Genomic DNA, 14347 nt, shown 5'->3' with positions numbered 1-14347 from the left:
TTGGACCATCCTACTATGTAGGATTTTGCCAAATGCCTTGCATAGTCCATATAGATAATGGATGTTGTACTCCTTTCATCTTCTATCTTACTTCCATAAAAATAAACTAGATGCTTCCCCATTTTCAAATGTACATAAATCCTTTCTCTTTAGGATTGTTACCAATAATTGCCCAGCACTGAAGTAACACACACTAGCTTGTCGTTACATGACTTGGCGAAAGATAGTCACAAAAACCTCAAATAAAGATACACTACAGACCATCTTCCAGTCTTCTGACACCTCATCTGTCGCTAAGAGAGATACAAAAAAAAAACGCTCAGTAGCCTCGTTTTCTCTGGGAGAAATGTATCCACTCTGGGGATTTATCCACTCTTATGAGTTCCAACACAAACCTTTGTAATCCTGACTCCAGACTATCGAGGTATCCTGACCTGAACTCTGTCCACCATAACTTTGTCTTTGAATACAGATAAGATGGTCTCAGTAAGAATTCAAGTTTAGTCTTGTCGAGAGCACAAGAAATGTTGTTAACCATGATTAATATGTGCAAGCTCTTTTTAATTCTCATACAATTTCATTTCTCATCTAGATCCATCGTCCCCAACACCACCAGTGCAGACACTCTCAACTTTCAAACCTCCTATTAGACCCGATTTTGGCACAATGGGTCGACCAATCAAGCTTCAGGCCAATTTCTTTGAAGTGGACATTCCAAAAATTGAAATCTATCATTATGATATTGATATAAAGCCGGACAAATGCCCAAGAAGAGTAAACAGGTAATGTGAAATAAAGTTGCTTTCTTTTCAAATTAAATTTAACAAGATTCCTGAAATATTGATGAATTTGTTAGCTAATAAATTGGTGACAAGAGGGGAAATAGCAATGATTCAATGATACTTTATTCTCACATGTATCTAGGTACAGTGAAATGCTTTGTTTAGCATACAACCCAGTAATATCGTGTAGGAGACCTCACCTAGGCAGTACACAAGTGCCGCAACATTTCCGGCGTGCACAAAGTTACAAAATATATTGTATATATTATATCCTTGGACAGTCAGTTGATTTTTGGACAATATAATTAGAAAATAGTTTATTTATGGGGGGAAGAAACAGAGCTAAACTATTGCAACTTTCTCCTATAATTTTGCTAGAAAAGGTAGTGAGTGGAAGACAGTTTAAAACAAATTATGCATTAAATCATTAATATTCCAGAGTTACATTCTGGCTTTGAGACACTCAATGCTAACGTAAGTTTCAAACATTAACTTCCAAGACTTTTGTTTCAGAAATCTTGTTCAAATTGATACTTGGAAACTTTAGACAAAAGATATACTGGGCCAAATCATTTTGCTTATCACACTATCATTACAGAAATAAATTAAAATGTTATGAAAATGCCATGTAATCATCTGACAACAGAAAATGCCACATTTAATAAATCTTTCCAGGTGTAATTACATAGCAGTGTGAAGGGACCAAATTTAAAGTAGTTTATGGTTGTGTTCAGAATTTGTAAATTTGAATTGGGGATAATTTTGGAACTTTTTTATTTGTAGAGAAATTGTTGAACACATGGTTCAACATTTTAAAAATCAGATATTTGGCGACAGAAAACCAGTGTTTGATGGAAGAAAGAACCTCTACACTGCTATGCCTCTTCCTATAGGGCGAGACAGGGTGAGTACAATTACCATAGCTTCCACTAAATGCTTTATGAAGTCAGTTTGAATGTTGTCTTTCTTTATCTGGTTGTTTAAAAGATAGAGCATGTTGGCTTTCTATGGTGACAATATTGAAAATATAGTTTACATAGTTGGAAAATGGGAGCTTTAAAGCTAGTAAGATTTGTGAAGGCACTGTTATGAATTGAATAAAAATCTGTACAAAAATGCTTGAATTCTGAATGTAGTGTAAAAACAAACTACATCCCTCTGTTTTTAAAATATGTAAGTTTGAGAACTTATTTGCATCCAGATGTGGGTTGCTATATATAAAGTACTTTAATGTGATTTGAAATCTAAGGTGGAACTTGCGAGGTAGCAATAGCACAGGTTATGAGTTAAGTGTATGCATAATTTTATCTGTAATATATTAGCATTTATTATTATTTATTCCAGAGAATTATGCTTTGTTTAGTCTACAGTTTTCTGGAGAAAAAAAACCAGATCTATCTATCTGACCCAGCTACATTATGTAAAAATATTTATGCTTCCATGTCAAGGTAGCTACATACACCTTTTAGTAAACACTGCAATATGAATTATAGAGCGGAGCATGGAGTTTGGCCAAAGTGAATAACTTAGGACTATTTGGACATTGCAAAGCTTATATATTTGTTGTCGAGAGACTGAAGATATTTTAGCTATTCCATGATTGACACCAGTCAAGCAGTCTCAGCAAAGAACTTTGGCTGGAGTAATTGTTGGTGATGGCTCCCATGTACACCTGGATAATATTAGACAATGTGCATAGCAATTGTTTTTGCTCCACATTATAATTTGCCAACATGTTCCACCTTAGCTTGCGTTGCTCCTTTTACCCTTCTTTCCAAAGTAAAAAATCCCCAAATCTAATCATGGTAAGACAGCAGCAAAAATAAATGTGTGGCTTTCTGCAGATTTCACAAAATAATTTGCACTGAATTATTACCATGAAATTAGAAGTGTCACTGTGTACAGATTTAGGGTTAACATAGCTGAGGCTGTAAGTGTCAGCCATTCCAACAATTTGCAGTAAATATACTTGATGGAGTAAAATGTTCCCGTATTTCATATGAGCTTAATATACTACATTGGATTGTAAGCCGAATAAGATAACATGACGGGTGGGAAACAGCAGCTGAAGATTTGGCTCCCAGTGATGGTTCAGTGAAATTTAATGATAAATTCAACAATTAAAATTGGAGAATTACAGGTTTGTGGTGAAAAAAGGGGGGTGCTGTTCACATGTTACAGTTTCCTACACTTTGTTAATCAATTGTTCACTACTATTCATTGGTTTGTCAAACAATTTTGTATTTCTACTTGCATTATCAATTTACTCCTGATTATGAAATTTCTGTGCAGATGTAATCTCAATATGTGCTGTGACTAATGCTTAAGTATTTTTATTTACCCATAAGATATGGGTGATGTCTCTTGATGTACTGATTTCTGTTTTAATATTTTGTTTTATTTTTAAATAGGTGGAGCTTGAGGTGACTTTACCAGGCGAAGGAAAGGATAGAATTTTTAAGGTGGTGATAAAATGGGTGGCATGTGTCAGCCTCCAAGCCTTGCATGATGCACTTTCAGGTCGACTCCCATCAATTCCTTTTGAATCTATTCAAGCACTGGATGTTGTGATGAGACATCTACCATCCATGAGGTGAGGAAAAACATCTGTGACTTAAAATGGCATTTAGTAGATATGCTTGCATACATTTCTGTACATTAAAGGAAATCAGTAACACTGCAGGAATGGGCTATTGTAACGATTGATCACTTTTGAAGTTTTTTGATCCATGCTACATTCTCACATATTTAAATCTCAAGATCCCTTCAAGTTTTGAGGGATATGGACCAAGTGCAGGCAGGTGTGACGAATGTAGCTGGAACATGTTGGCCGGTGTGGGCAAGTTGGGCCGAAGGGCTTGTCTCCACACTGTATCACTCTATGATTCTATGACTCAAGTTTTAAAAAACAAGTCATTAAAATTGTTTCAAGGATTACACCATGGCCTGTAAGAATGGAAATATTAATGCAAGAGGTGCATATTTGGGTGGGGTGGGGGGGGACACGCTGGGAGGTGCGGATGCTAAGGCCTTTCTGCATTCTTTGGATCTGTTGACTCTGTCCCGTTGGCTGCCTGGAAAGTTAATACAAGCCATTTTGGTCAAGGAATATCAGCCTGTTCTGTCCTAGGCATGACAGACAGACTCTATTGTAGGAATCCCACTTCGTTTGAGGCTATCTTTGATGCAATCCTTGTATCGCTTTTTTTGGATGTCCCTGGTTCTGGTGGCCCTGTGCAAGGACTCCATAAGGGAGCTGTCTTGCCACAAGGGAGCTGTCCGTACCGTTTATGTGGAATGTGCTCTCGGAATCAAGACCGTGATTACCTTCTGTCCACTTAACGTGTACATTTTTTTTCAGGTACACTCCAGTAGGCCGTTCATTCTTCACACCTTCAGAGGGATGTTCCAACCCATTGGGAGGGGGCAGGGAAGTCTGGTTTGGATTTCATCAGTCAGTCAGACCTTCATTATGGAAAATGATGCTTAATATTGATGGTAGGTTTCCGAGGTTAGCATCTTGTACTAATTTATTTATTTTGGTTCGAGAAATACGGTTGCCGTTGGTGCTTTTTTACTTTGGAGACAGAAATATGCCTTTAGTAAATATATGTAGCACAAGGGTGTAGCTACTGCCTCATAGTGCCAGCGATCCGGGTTTGAACCAGACCTCAGGTGCTATCTGTGTGGAGTTTGCACATTCTCCCTGTGACCACATGGGTTTCATCTGCGTGCCCGGGTTTCCTCCCACATATCAAAGCTGTTGTAGGTTAATTGGCCTCTGTAAATTGCCCCTAATATGTAGAACGTGAATGCAAAAGTGGGGTAACATAAAACTAGTGTGAACGGGTGATCGATCGATGGTCAGCGTGAACTTGGTGAGCCCAAGGGCCTGTTTCCATGGTGTATACTTCAATCAATCAACGTGTCACATAATTGCCCCATTTCAGGGCACCATAATGTTTGGGACACATGGCTTCACAGGCGTTTGTAATTGCTCAGGTGTGTTTAATTGCCCCCTTAATGCAGGTATAAGAGAGCTCTCAGCACCTTGTCTTTCCTCCAGTCTTTCTATCACCGTTAGAATTTTTTACTGCTGTTTATCAACATGAGGACCAAGGTTGTGCCAATGAAAGTCAAAGAAGCCATTATGACACTGAGAAACAAGAATAAAACTGTTAGAGACATCAGCCAAACCTTATGCTTACCAAAATCAACTGTTTGGATCATCATTAAGAAGAAAGAGGGCACTGGTGAGCTTACTAATCGCAAAGTGACTGGCAGGCAAAGGAAGTCCTCCACAGCTGATGACAGAATAATTCTCTCTATAATAAAGAAAAATCCCCAAACACCTGTCCGATAGATCAGAAACACTCTTCAGGAGTCAGGTGTGGATTTGTCATTGACCACTGTCTGCAGAAGACTTCATGAACAGAAATACAGAGGCTACACTGCAAGATGCAAACAACTGGCTAGCCGCAAAAATAGGATGGCCGGGTTACAGTTTGCCAAGAAGTACTTAAAAGAGCAACCATTGTTCTGGAAAAAGGTCTTGTGGACAGATGAGACGAAGATTAACTTGTATCAGTGTGATGGCAAGAGCAAAGTATGGAGGAGAGAAGGAACTGCTCAAGATCCAAAGCATACCACCTCATCTGTGAAACACGGTGGTGGGGGTGTTATGGCCTGGGCATGTATGGCTGCTGAAGGTACTGGCTCACTTATCTTCATTGGGACAGCGGAAAAAATCATTGGGACTTCTCTTCCTTCCATCATGGACATGGGGTACAAGCGCTGTCTGATTAGAGCTAAGGGCATTATCAGAGCCCCCACACACCCACAATTTGGACTGTTTATACTGCTTAACTCTGGGAGGAGGTACCGCAGCATGAAGAGCGGGACAACCAGGTTCTGCAACAGCTTCATCCCCCAGGCCATAAGATTACTGAACAATCAACAAAACCGAGGCTAGAACTTTTTAAATATCGACACTTTAAAAAAAACTTTTTATATATATTTATTTTACAGAACCATGCACATGAGGCATTTTTATGGACGCACCTAGCACTTTTACTTTTACTATTTACCTGATTGGAGAGTCAAATGCAACGAAATTTCGTTCAAGGTGCACTGTGTCTAGGTGTATATCTGAATGACAATAAAGTTTTCATGCATTCATTCATTCATTCATTCATTGATGATACAACTGCTGATGGTAGCATCATAATGAATTCTGAAGTGGATAGACACATCCTATCTGCTCAAGTTCAAACAAATGCCTCAAAGCTCATTGGGCGGCAGTTCATTCTACAGCAAGACAATGATTCCAAACATACTGCTAAAGCAACAAAGGAGTTTTTCAAAGCCAAAATATGGTCAATTCTTGAGTGGCCAAGTCAATCGCCCGATCTGAACTCAATTGAGCATGCCTTTTATATGCTGAAGAGAAAACTGAAGGGGACTAGCCCCCAAAACAAGCATAAGCTAAAGATGGCTGCAATACAGGCCTGGCAGAGCATCACCAGAGAAGACACCCAGCAACTGGTGATGTCCACGAATCACAGACTTCAAGCAGTCATTGTATGCAAAGGATATGCAACAGAATACTACACAAGACTACTTTCATTTACATGACATTGTTGTGTTCCAAACATTATGGTGCCCTGAAATGGAGGGACTATCCATAAACGCTGTTGTAATTTCTACATGGGTGAAACCAAAACTTATAAAAAAATGTCCTTTATTCTGACAATGTGCACTTTAACCACGTGATTTTTTTTCTATTACAAATCTCAAATTGTGGAGTACAGAGGTAAATAAGTAAATGATGGGTCGTTGTCCCAAACATTATGAAGGGCACTGTATAACCTTTGGTAAATTTATGACATTCTCTTCATAACTTACTTTGCAATCTTACCTTTATCATCACAATTCAGTAGTTATATCCCAGCTAATTAAATAAGTTATAAAATAAATTGAGGCCCCAGTGCCAATCACTGTGGCAAAGTCTGTGTTATACCTTTCCAAATAAAAAAAATGATTAATGTCTGCATTTTCTTTTTCGCCTGTCAATCTTTTTTCCAAACCAATGTGTTCCTTCTGGGACCATGGATTTTTTATTTTCCACAGTAATGTGACAAGGCTCCTTATCAAATTTTTGGTAGAAATTGACATAAGGTGCATCCACATGCTCTCCTTTATTCACAGCGCATGTTACAAATTTAATGAACTTCAATAATTTGGTCAATCGGGATTTACTTTGCACAAAACCAGATTGTCTTTGTCTGATTACATTGAATTTTTAAGACCCAGTGGATGATATCTATTTTTACCTCGGTATTTGTCAGTCCGTTGCACCAACAATTTGCTTAGTACCATAACCACTGAGTAACCCCTTCCTTTAATTCCCAGTTTACAGAAATATCTGAGATGTAACATGTAATTTTGAAGGCTGGTGCAAAATCTGGGTTTGTCATCTGCTTTGAAATTGCTTTCCATTATTTCCTACAATCACTGTTTTAATGAGTGTTACGTAGAAACAAAGAACTGCAAATGCTGGTTTATACCAAAGATATAGACTGCTGGAGGAACTCAGAGGGTTGGGCAGCATTAACTTTTATATTAACTTTTTTTCAAGATTCAAGAGATTTTATTGTCATGTGTCCCAGATAGGACAATGAAATTCTTGCTTTGCTTCAGCACAACAGAATATAGTAGGCATGAATACAGAACAGATCAGTGTGTCCACATACCATTATATAAATATATACACACATAAATAAATAAACAGATGAAGTGCAAATAAACAGTTAATGGTCTATTAATGTTCAGAGTTTTGTTTGAGTTGAGTTTAATAGCCTGATGGCTGTGGAGAAGTAGCTATTTCTGAACCTGGACGTTGCAGTCTTCAGGCTCCTGTACCTTCTACCTGAAAGTAGCGGTGAGATGAGTGTGCGTCCTTGATGATGCTGCCAGCCTTTTTGAGGCAGCGACTGCGATAGATCCCCTTGATGGTAGGGAGGTCAGAGCCGATGATGGACTGGGCAGTGTTTACTACTTTTTGAAGTCTTTTCCGCTCCTGGGCGCTCAAGTTGCCGAACCAAGCCACGATGCAACCAGGGCAGTATGCTCTCTACTGTGGAAGTTAGAGAGAGTCCTCCTTGACATACCGACTCTCTGTAATCTTCTCAGGAAGTAGAGGCGCTGATGTGCTTTCTTTATAAATGCATCAGTGTTCTATTCAGGAATAGTCCGTTGTCACCTGAATAGTCTATTCTCACGTGCAGTTAATTTTCCATTTTAATTTTCCTGCTTGATATGAGCTCTTTCTTTATCTTTTACGTGAGTGTCAGGAGATCCTTTGCACAATTGAGTAATTTTACTGGTTATAACCATTTGCCAATCTTATTCCTTAAAAATTAAGCCACAGACCCAAAGTGCTAAATCTATCTTTACTGAAGCTTAGTTCTAAATGCATGGAAACAATTTCAAGCAGCTGTTATTGTGCCCCTGTATATGGTAGAAGGAATGTACCAAATACATGTCATAGTTTTAATTTATAATGAATGCAGTTTTAACAATTCTGTAAAGTTTACAAATTGCTACTATGGAAACATATTGTCCAGACATAATTGGCAGTTTGCCCACCACTTTTTGAGCTTATACATGTTAACCTCTCCCTACTTACAGATTTATCGAGTGCTTGTTTGTTGCCCATACTTTGGCTTACCTGATATTGCAATCTGTCTTCTTGGTTCTAATCATTGTTTCCTTGCTGTTGAAATCCATTATTTCTGACTAAGATTATGGATCAAACACTTTCAGTGATATGTACTTCAAGCATGCATTTGTTTTTGGTGAGAGAAAACTCAACCTTTTTTAGACTTTTTAATGTTCAGATTATTACATACTTATTTCCTGCACCTGATTGTTAGCTTTTAACTAATGATTGAGAGATCCTGAAGCTCATAAGGGAATAACTGTTTACCGTAGTTCCCGGCAATGAAGACGCTATTTTTTTAACCCTAAAAGGGGAGAAAGAGTCTGTCCCGAGTCAGCATGGCTGGGCCACCAGGGGTAAAGTTGCGGGGAGGGCAGGAGCGTTGAGAAGGAGGGGAATCGGTGATCATGCCAGCAACTCACTGCATGGCTGCGAGCGGCCGCCGGGACCGGACAGCGGAACTGCAGCTAGACCTGGGGCTCGCAGGAGACCTGGGAACTGCAGCTAGTCCCGGGCCTCGCAGGTGACCAGGGAACTGCAGCTAGTCCCGGGGCTCGCAGGCGACCTGGGCGCTACAGCCTGTCCTGGGGCAGGCGACCTGGGCGCTACAAAAAGTCCTGGGGCAGGCGATCTGGGCGCTACAGCTGGTCCCGGGGCAGGCAACCTGGGCGCTACAGCTGGTCCCGGGGACGCGAGGGATCTGGGAACTGCAGCCAGCCTTTTTTTCAAAATTTAGCAACTCAAAATGGGGATGCGTCTTCGACGCAGGTGCGTCTTCATTGCCGGGAAATACGGTAATTGCTTTCTGTTCCAATAGCTAATTAATTAGAGCACAGTATTTAAGTTAAAAACGAGAGTGAATGTTACTATCTGAAGAAATTCTCTTTGTTTTTAGTATCTGCTACAGCATTTTACAAGGCTCAGCCGGTGATTGAATTCATGTGTGAAGTTTTGGATTTTAAAAATATTGAAGAACAGCAGAAGCCATTAACTGACTCTCAGAGAGTAAAATTCACAAAGGAGATAAAAGGTAATTGTGAAAACAAAATACAGAATTAAACATTGGAATCTAACGGTCTGTTCATATTTTCTTCCTTAATTTTTTTTGCACAATATTAAATATGAATGAATGAGTTAATTTTTCAATTTGGGGATATAGTTATGTGACTATCAAGAAACTCCAGAGGTTAAAGCCCAATTAGCAGCTTGGAAACTCCTGCAACAAAATTAACCATATTCAGTAATTTATGAATCTTTACAAGAAGAAATGATGGTGAGAGCTCAAGATTGTTTTACAAACGATGTTATTCTGTAATACTGTTCACACTTAATCAACCTGGTCATATATGACTACTCGCTTGACTCCAGCTACACAGTTGCCAAGGCAAGTGTGGATGGATAATAAGTGTTACTTAAGTAGCATAGCCCAGGTTCCAAAGATAAATAAATATATTATTTTGACTCTACTACTGAAAATTAAAAATCGCATTGTTGCTGATCGATTCCTAAATAGCAGAAATTTGAGTGAGTGAGTTTATTTCACAAATACCTTTTGAACTAGAATAATAAGATGGTACTGCACAGAGAGATGTTCTGTCCCGTTAGCTTATGCCGGTTTATTGGTAAAGGTCACCAGTTCATGCCGCCTCCTGTTATTTTTCCTTCCATTGTCCATAACTTTTTGCACAGAGATTGACAAGTGCCTGGATGTACTTTTAGACAACAGTGGAAGCAAAAATCACCAGCACATTTAACACGTGTCTAAATGAGCATTTAAATTGCTTTGCACCGAAGCCTATGGGCCAAATGGTGCTGTCTGGAATTGATATGGGTGGGTCTCTGAAACACATGTAGAGTCGAAAGAAGGTGCATGGTCTGCTTGCCTTCATCGGGTCGGGTCATTGAATACAAGAATTGGGAATATATATTCAGTTTTATAGGACTTTGTTTTGGCAGCATTTGGAGTTTTGTGCACAGTTCTTATCGCCCCATCACAAGAACGTTGTGGAGGCTTTGGAGAGAGCGCAGAAGAGATTTACCAGGATGCTGCTTGGATTAGATGGTATTAGTTAGAAGGAGAGGTTGGACAAACTTGGATTGTTTTCTCTGGAGCATGGGAAGTTGTGGGAAGACTTGATGAGAGGCATAGATAGGGGAGAAAGTCATAACCTTTCTCCCAGCATGGAAACATCATTGACTGGAGGGTATAGCTTTAAGGGTAGGGGGGGAAATTTATTTGCCTAGAATGGTAGGTGCCTGGAATTCATTGCCAGGGTAGTGGTGGAAGCATTTACAACAGCTGCATTTAAGAAGCTTTTTGATAGGCACATGTATATGCAGGCAAAGGAGGGATCAAGATTATATGCAGATAGAGGAGATTAGTTTAACCTTTCATCATTTTTGGCTGAGTACTGTTTTATGTTCTCTGTGCCTTCCAGGTGGCTTGTATATGGTGGACTGAATGGCGTATTTCCATTTTATATAATTCTATCACAATTTCCAGGTCCCCTTAGAGTTACTATTGAGTCTGCTTTCATTGTACTTTAGCATTCCAGAGTAAAGTGTCACAATTTTTTGAAAATATTTTTTCATTATGTTTGATTCTTACCAACCAACTTAATTATTCTGCCACTGTAATTAATTTATCTAAAATTACTGCATTAAAGTTGTTCACTAGATTGAACAAATCTGTCCGATATTCTCTTAAATGTGTTGGGTCTGAAGGGCTCTTGTGAGAATACATGGAGCATGTGTGTGAGACTGTTGTAATCTAAGATATGGAAATAGCTATCGGTGGGTTTTGTTTTGGGTCTTACAGGAGTAGAGAAGAATTAATTGCTCACTCATCAGTACGGAAGAATGGGAAAGTTACGGTAGACTATTTCCAGATAACCTTTTATGACACTTAAATATGCAATGGCCTCATGGTCAACAATGTTGTTTTAGGAAGCTGTGTTATCTGAGAATCAGCAATTGACCTATTAATCCATGTTCACATTTCCCTGCTGTTCTTTAATCTGCATTCACAATGGGCTCCAATAGCAAACATTTAATTCCTGGCTGAAATACAAATTTGTTTTTGATTTGAAGCTGCAATTTTTGGCACCTTTGAAGTTAACATTTGCGGTCTGATCCAGCTGACCACTTTAACAAAGCACTTTGTCGCACTGTGTTGCAGAGGACAATTTCTTTCTTTGCCCATTCTCCTTTCTTCTGCTTCTCTCCCTTCTCTACCCTTTTCCGCTATCCTAATTACAAAAGCTTGTGTCTTCAAACATTTCCTGGTATCTTTGATTCTTGCCAATCATAGTTCATTACCAAGTTCCTTGATGGTCCCTTGCCATTAGAAACGCTTTAACCTTTACCGAATCAAAAGGATTCATGACTTGAAACAAATCATTAACCTCTAAAATTTAGTCTTTATCCATTTGTATTTTATATTTTGTCCTTATTTATCAATGCTGAGGACTTTATGAAACAACTCAAATTGAATACCAGCTTGGATTTTATTGAGAAATGCAGCAGTTTCACATAGAATCTAAGGAACATGCACAAGAACTTCCTGCCATGGTGACTGATAATTTTCCAGATAATCTCCAATACCAAGCTCCTTGTGGAGTGCAAACTTCTTGCAGTATCCTGGTGGTTCTAGTTAGATCTGACTTTGGTTCAGTGGAAATAAATGGTTGCAATGAGGTGATGTAAATTTCAGATATGTGCTTGTTTTCCCTGAAGGTAAACACATTTGGCAAGGTTTTTTCCTTGTATGTTGGAGGGAATTATTTTTTGTCTCTTTCTACATGCCCTCTGCTCTCTGGAGCACAAACATTTGAATATATCACTGCAAGATGCTGTTCAAATAGACTCTCTAGCAATATTGCCTCACTTGAGTGTGGTCAGGATTTCCTGCTTGCATTTTGGATAAGATGGTGTTGATGTGGAATTGGTTTTCTCAATAAGTGCCTGACAAAGAACCACTTGATACAGATAGTAGTAAAATTGTTATCTCTGGAATCAGAGACCTTGAGAGTTAAGGGCCTGTCCCACTTGACCGTCATTCGCGCGGCATTTACGCGACCTGCGAGCATGTGGGTAGAGGGTGGGTAGCGTGGGACGGGCGCATGGAGTGGTGTGGAGGAGTGTGGAGTGGCGTGGAGGAGTGTAGACTTCGTCCTGCACGAAACCTTCGCGCGCCACCGGCCTGTCGCGTAACTGACGGCTAAAGTGGGACAGGCCCAAGACCCTGGCGCGGTGCAACGTCTCACCTCCAACAGCAGCAGAAGCAGGCAAACGCTCGCCGAGCTTGGCCTGGGGCTCACTGCCGTTGCGGATCCAGATCTGCTCCTACTCCCAGAGCGGAGCCAAGACGATTGGATATAGACACAAAATGCAGGAGTAACTCAGCGGGACTGGCAGCACTGAAGAAGAGTCTCGACCCGAAACATCATCCATTCCTTCTTTCCAGAGATGCTGCCGTTCCCACTGAGTTACTCCTGCATTTTGTGTCTATCTTCAAATGACGTTACGCACTCCAGATGGCTGTTGCGGACGCATGATGACGCGTGTCACTACCGGCCTGTCGCGCAAATGACGGCCAAGTGGGACAGGCCCTTTATAGTCAAAAAATGATGTCTGTGCTGACGAAGGTGCTTTCCTGGGCTGATCCCATTTTCCTGCATTTTGCCCATATCCCGATAATTCCTTTGTATCCATGAACTTGTCTAAATGTATTTTAAATGCTGTATTTGTACCCACCTCCAAAACCTTGGCAGCTCTTTCCATTTCCCCAACAACCACTCAGTGAAGATTTTACCCTTTGGTTTCCCTTTGGTTTCTCCTTTCCCTTTTAATCTAGGCCCCTCTAGTTTTAAACCCTCGTACCGTGGGGGAAAAAAGACTGTGTCTACCTTATACATGCCCCTAATATGGACGAGAAGTATTAATATAAGACCTCGCCCATTTTCTCTAGCTCCACACAAACGGCCACACTGATCCTTCAGGGGACCAATCTCCCAAGTTAGAGTTTTGACAAGTTAAAGCTTGTGGAGAATATTGATAGAAAAATTCAAAATATGTGTAGTTTTGATAGGGAAGATATAGAGACATCTTGCATTGGCCAAAGTTGTAGATTTGCCAAGATAACAGGAAATCCTTTGTAGATAGTAAATTGTGAACTGCAATGCTTGAATGTGTGGAAACAGATTCATTTGTAACTTTAGAAAGAAAATTGGAGAAACACTTACAGACAGACCTATGAAGATGAAGTGTGGATCTCTCATAGTTAAGTAACTCTAAGGAGCTGGCATTGGTATAGCAAGTCAAATTCAGTTGTTGATGTACCTTGATATCTGTTGTATTAGTATTTAGTCTGTCACCTGAAAGACTCTTAATTCTCTTTAGGACTTAAGGTGGAGATAACTCATTGTGGACAAATGAAGAGAAAATACAGAGTATGCAATGTTACTAGAAGACCAGCAAGCCATCAAACGTAAGATATTTATGTATGAATGAAGTGCAATGTTGTATTTAAAAAAAAAATAAAAAATCTTCAAGCATAATTTATTCTAGAGGTTGAATTGGCAAATGTGATTTAAGTTAACCACTTGACTGCAAATATAGAGTAGTATTTGTTAAATTAAATCTCCAATGAATTTTGGATTAATGCAGCTGTATGATATACAATCTTAAGAACTGTGGTTAGACTCATTCCCTATACAGTGCAAAACTAAAATTGATCTTCCATTTCTTCCATCGAACGTGTCCAAAGACAGGCAGCTCGATTTGTTACTAACACCTATGAGAGAGAAGCGAGTGTCACCAAACTTCTGAATTCTCTGGGGTGGAA

General features: G+C 39.6%; 1 protein-coding gene across 1 annotated transcript in view; it reads left to right on the top strand.

Annotated features, from left to right (window-relative positions):
- ago2 (argonaute RISC catalytic component 2) overlaps positions 1 to 14347 on the top strand; it is an 82353-nt gene that overhangs the window by 25676 nt on the left and 42330 nt on the right. Inside the window, exons 2-7 of the mRNA XM_033019880.1 lie at positions 593 to 782; positions 1566 to 1686; positions 3194 to 3375; positions 4144 to 4280; positions 9398 to 9532; positions 13903 to 13990. Of these exons, the coding sequence (XP_032875771.1) occupies positions 593 to 782; positions 1566 to 1686; positions 3194 to 3375; positions 4144 to 4280; positions 9398 to 9532; positions 13903 to 13990 (853 nt within the window). The remainder of the gene's footprint in view (positions 1 to 592; positions 783 to 1565; positions 1687 to 3193; positions 3376 to 4143; positions 4281 to 9397; positions 9533 to 13902; positions 13991 to 14347) is intronic.

This window comes from Amblyraja radiata, chromosome 4 (assembly GCF_010909765.2).
Source record: "Amblyraja radiata isolate CabotCenter1 chromosome 4, sAmbRad1.1.pri, whole genome shotgun sequence".
Taxonomy (NCBI): Eukaryota; Metazoa; Chordata; class Chondrichthyes; order Rajiformes; family Rajidae; genus Amblyraja; species Amblyraja radiata.
Note: the sequence above shows the minus strand (reverse complement) of the source record. Positions and strands in the feature narration are given on the sequence as shown.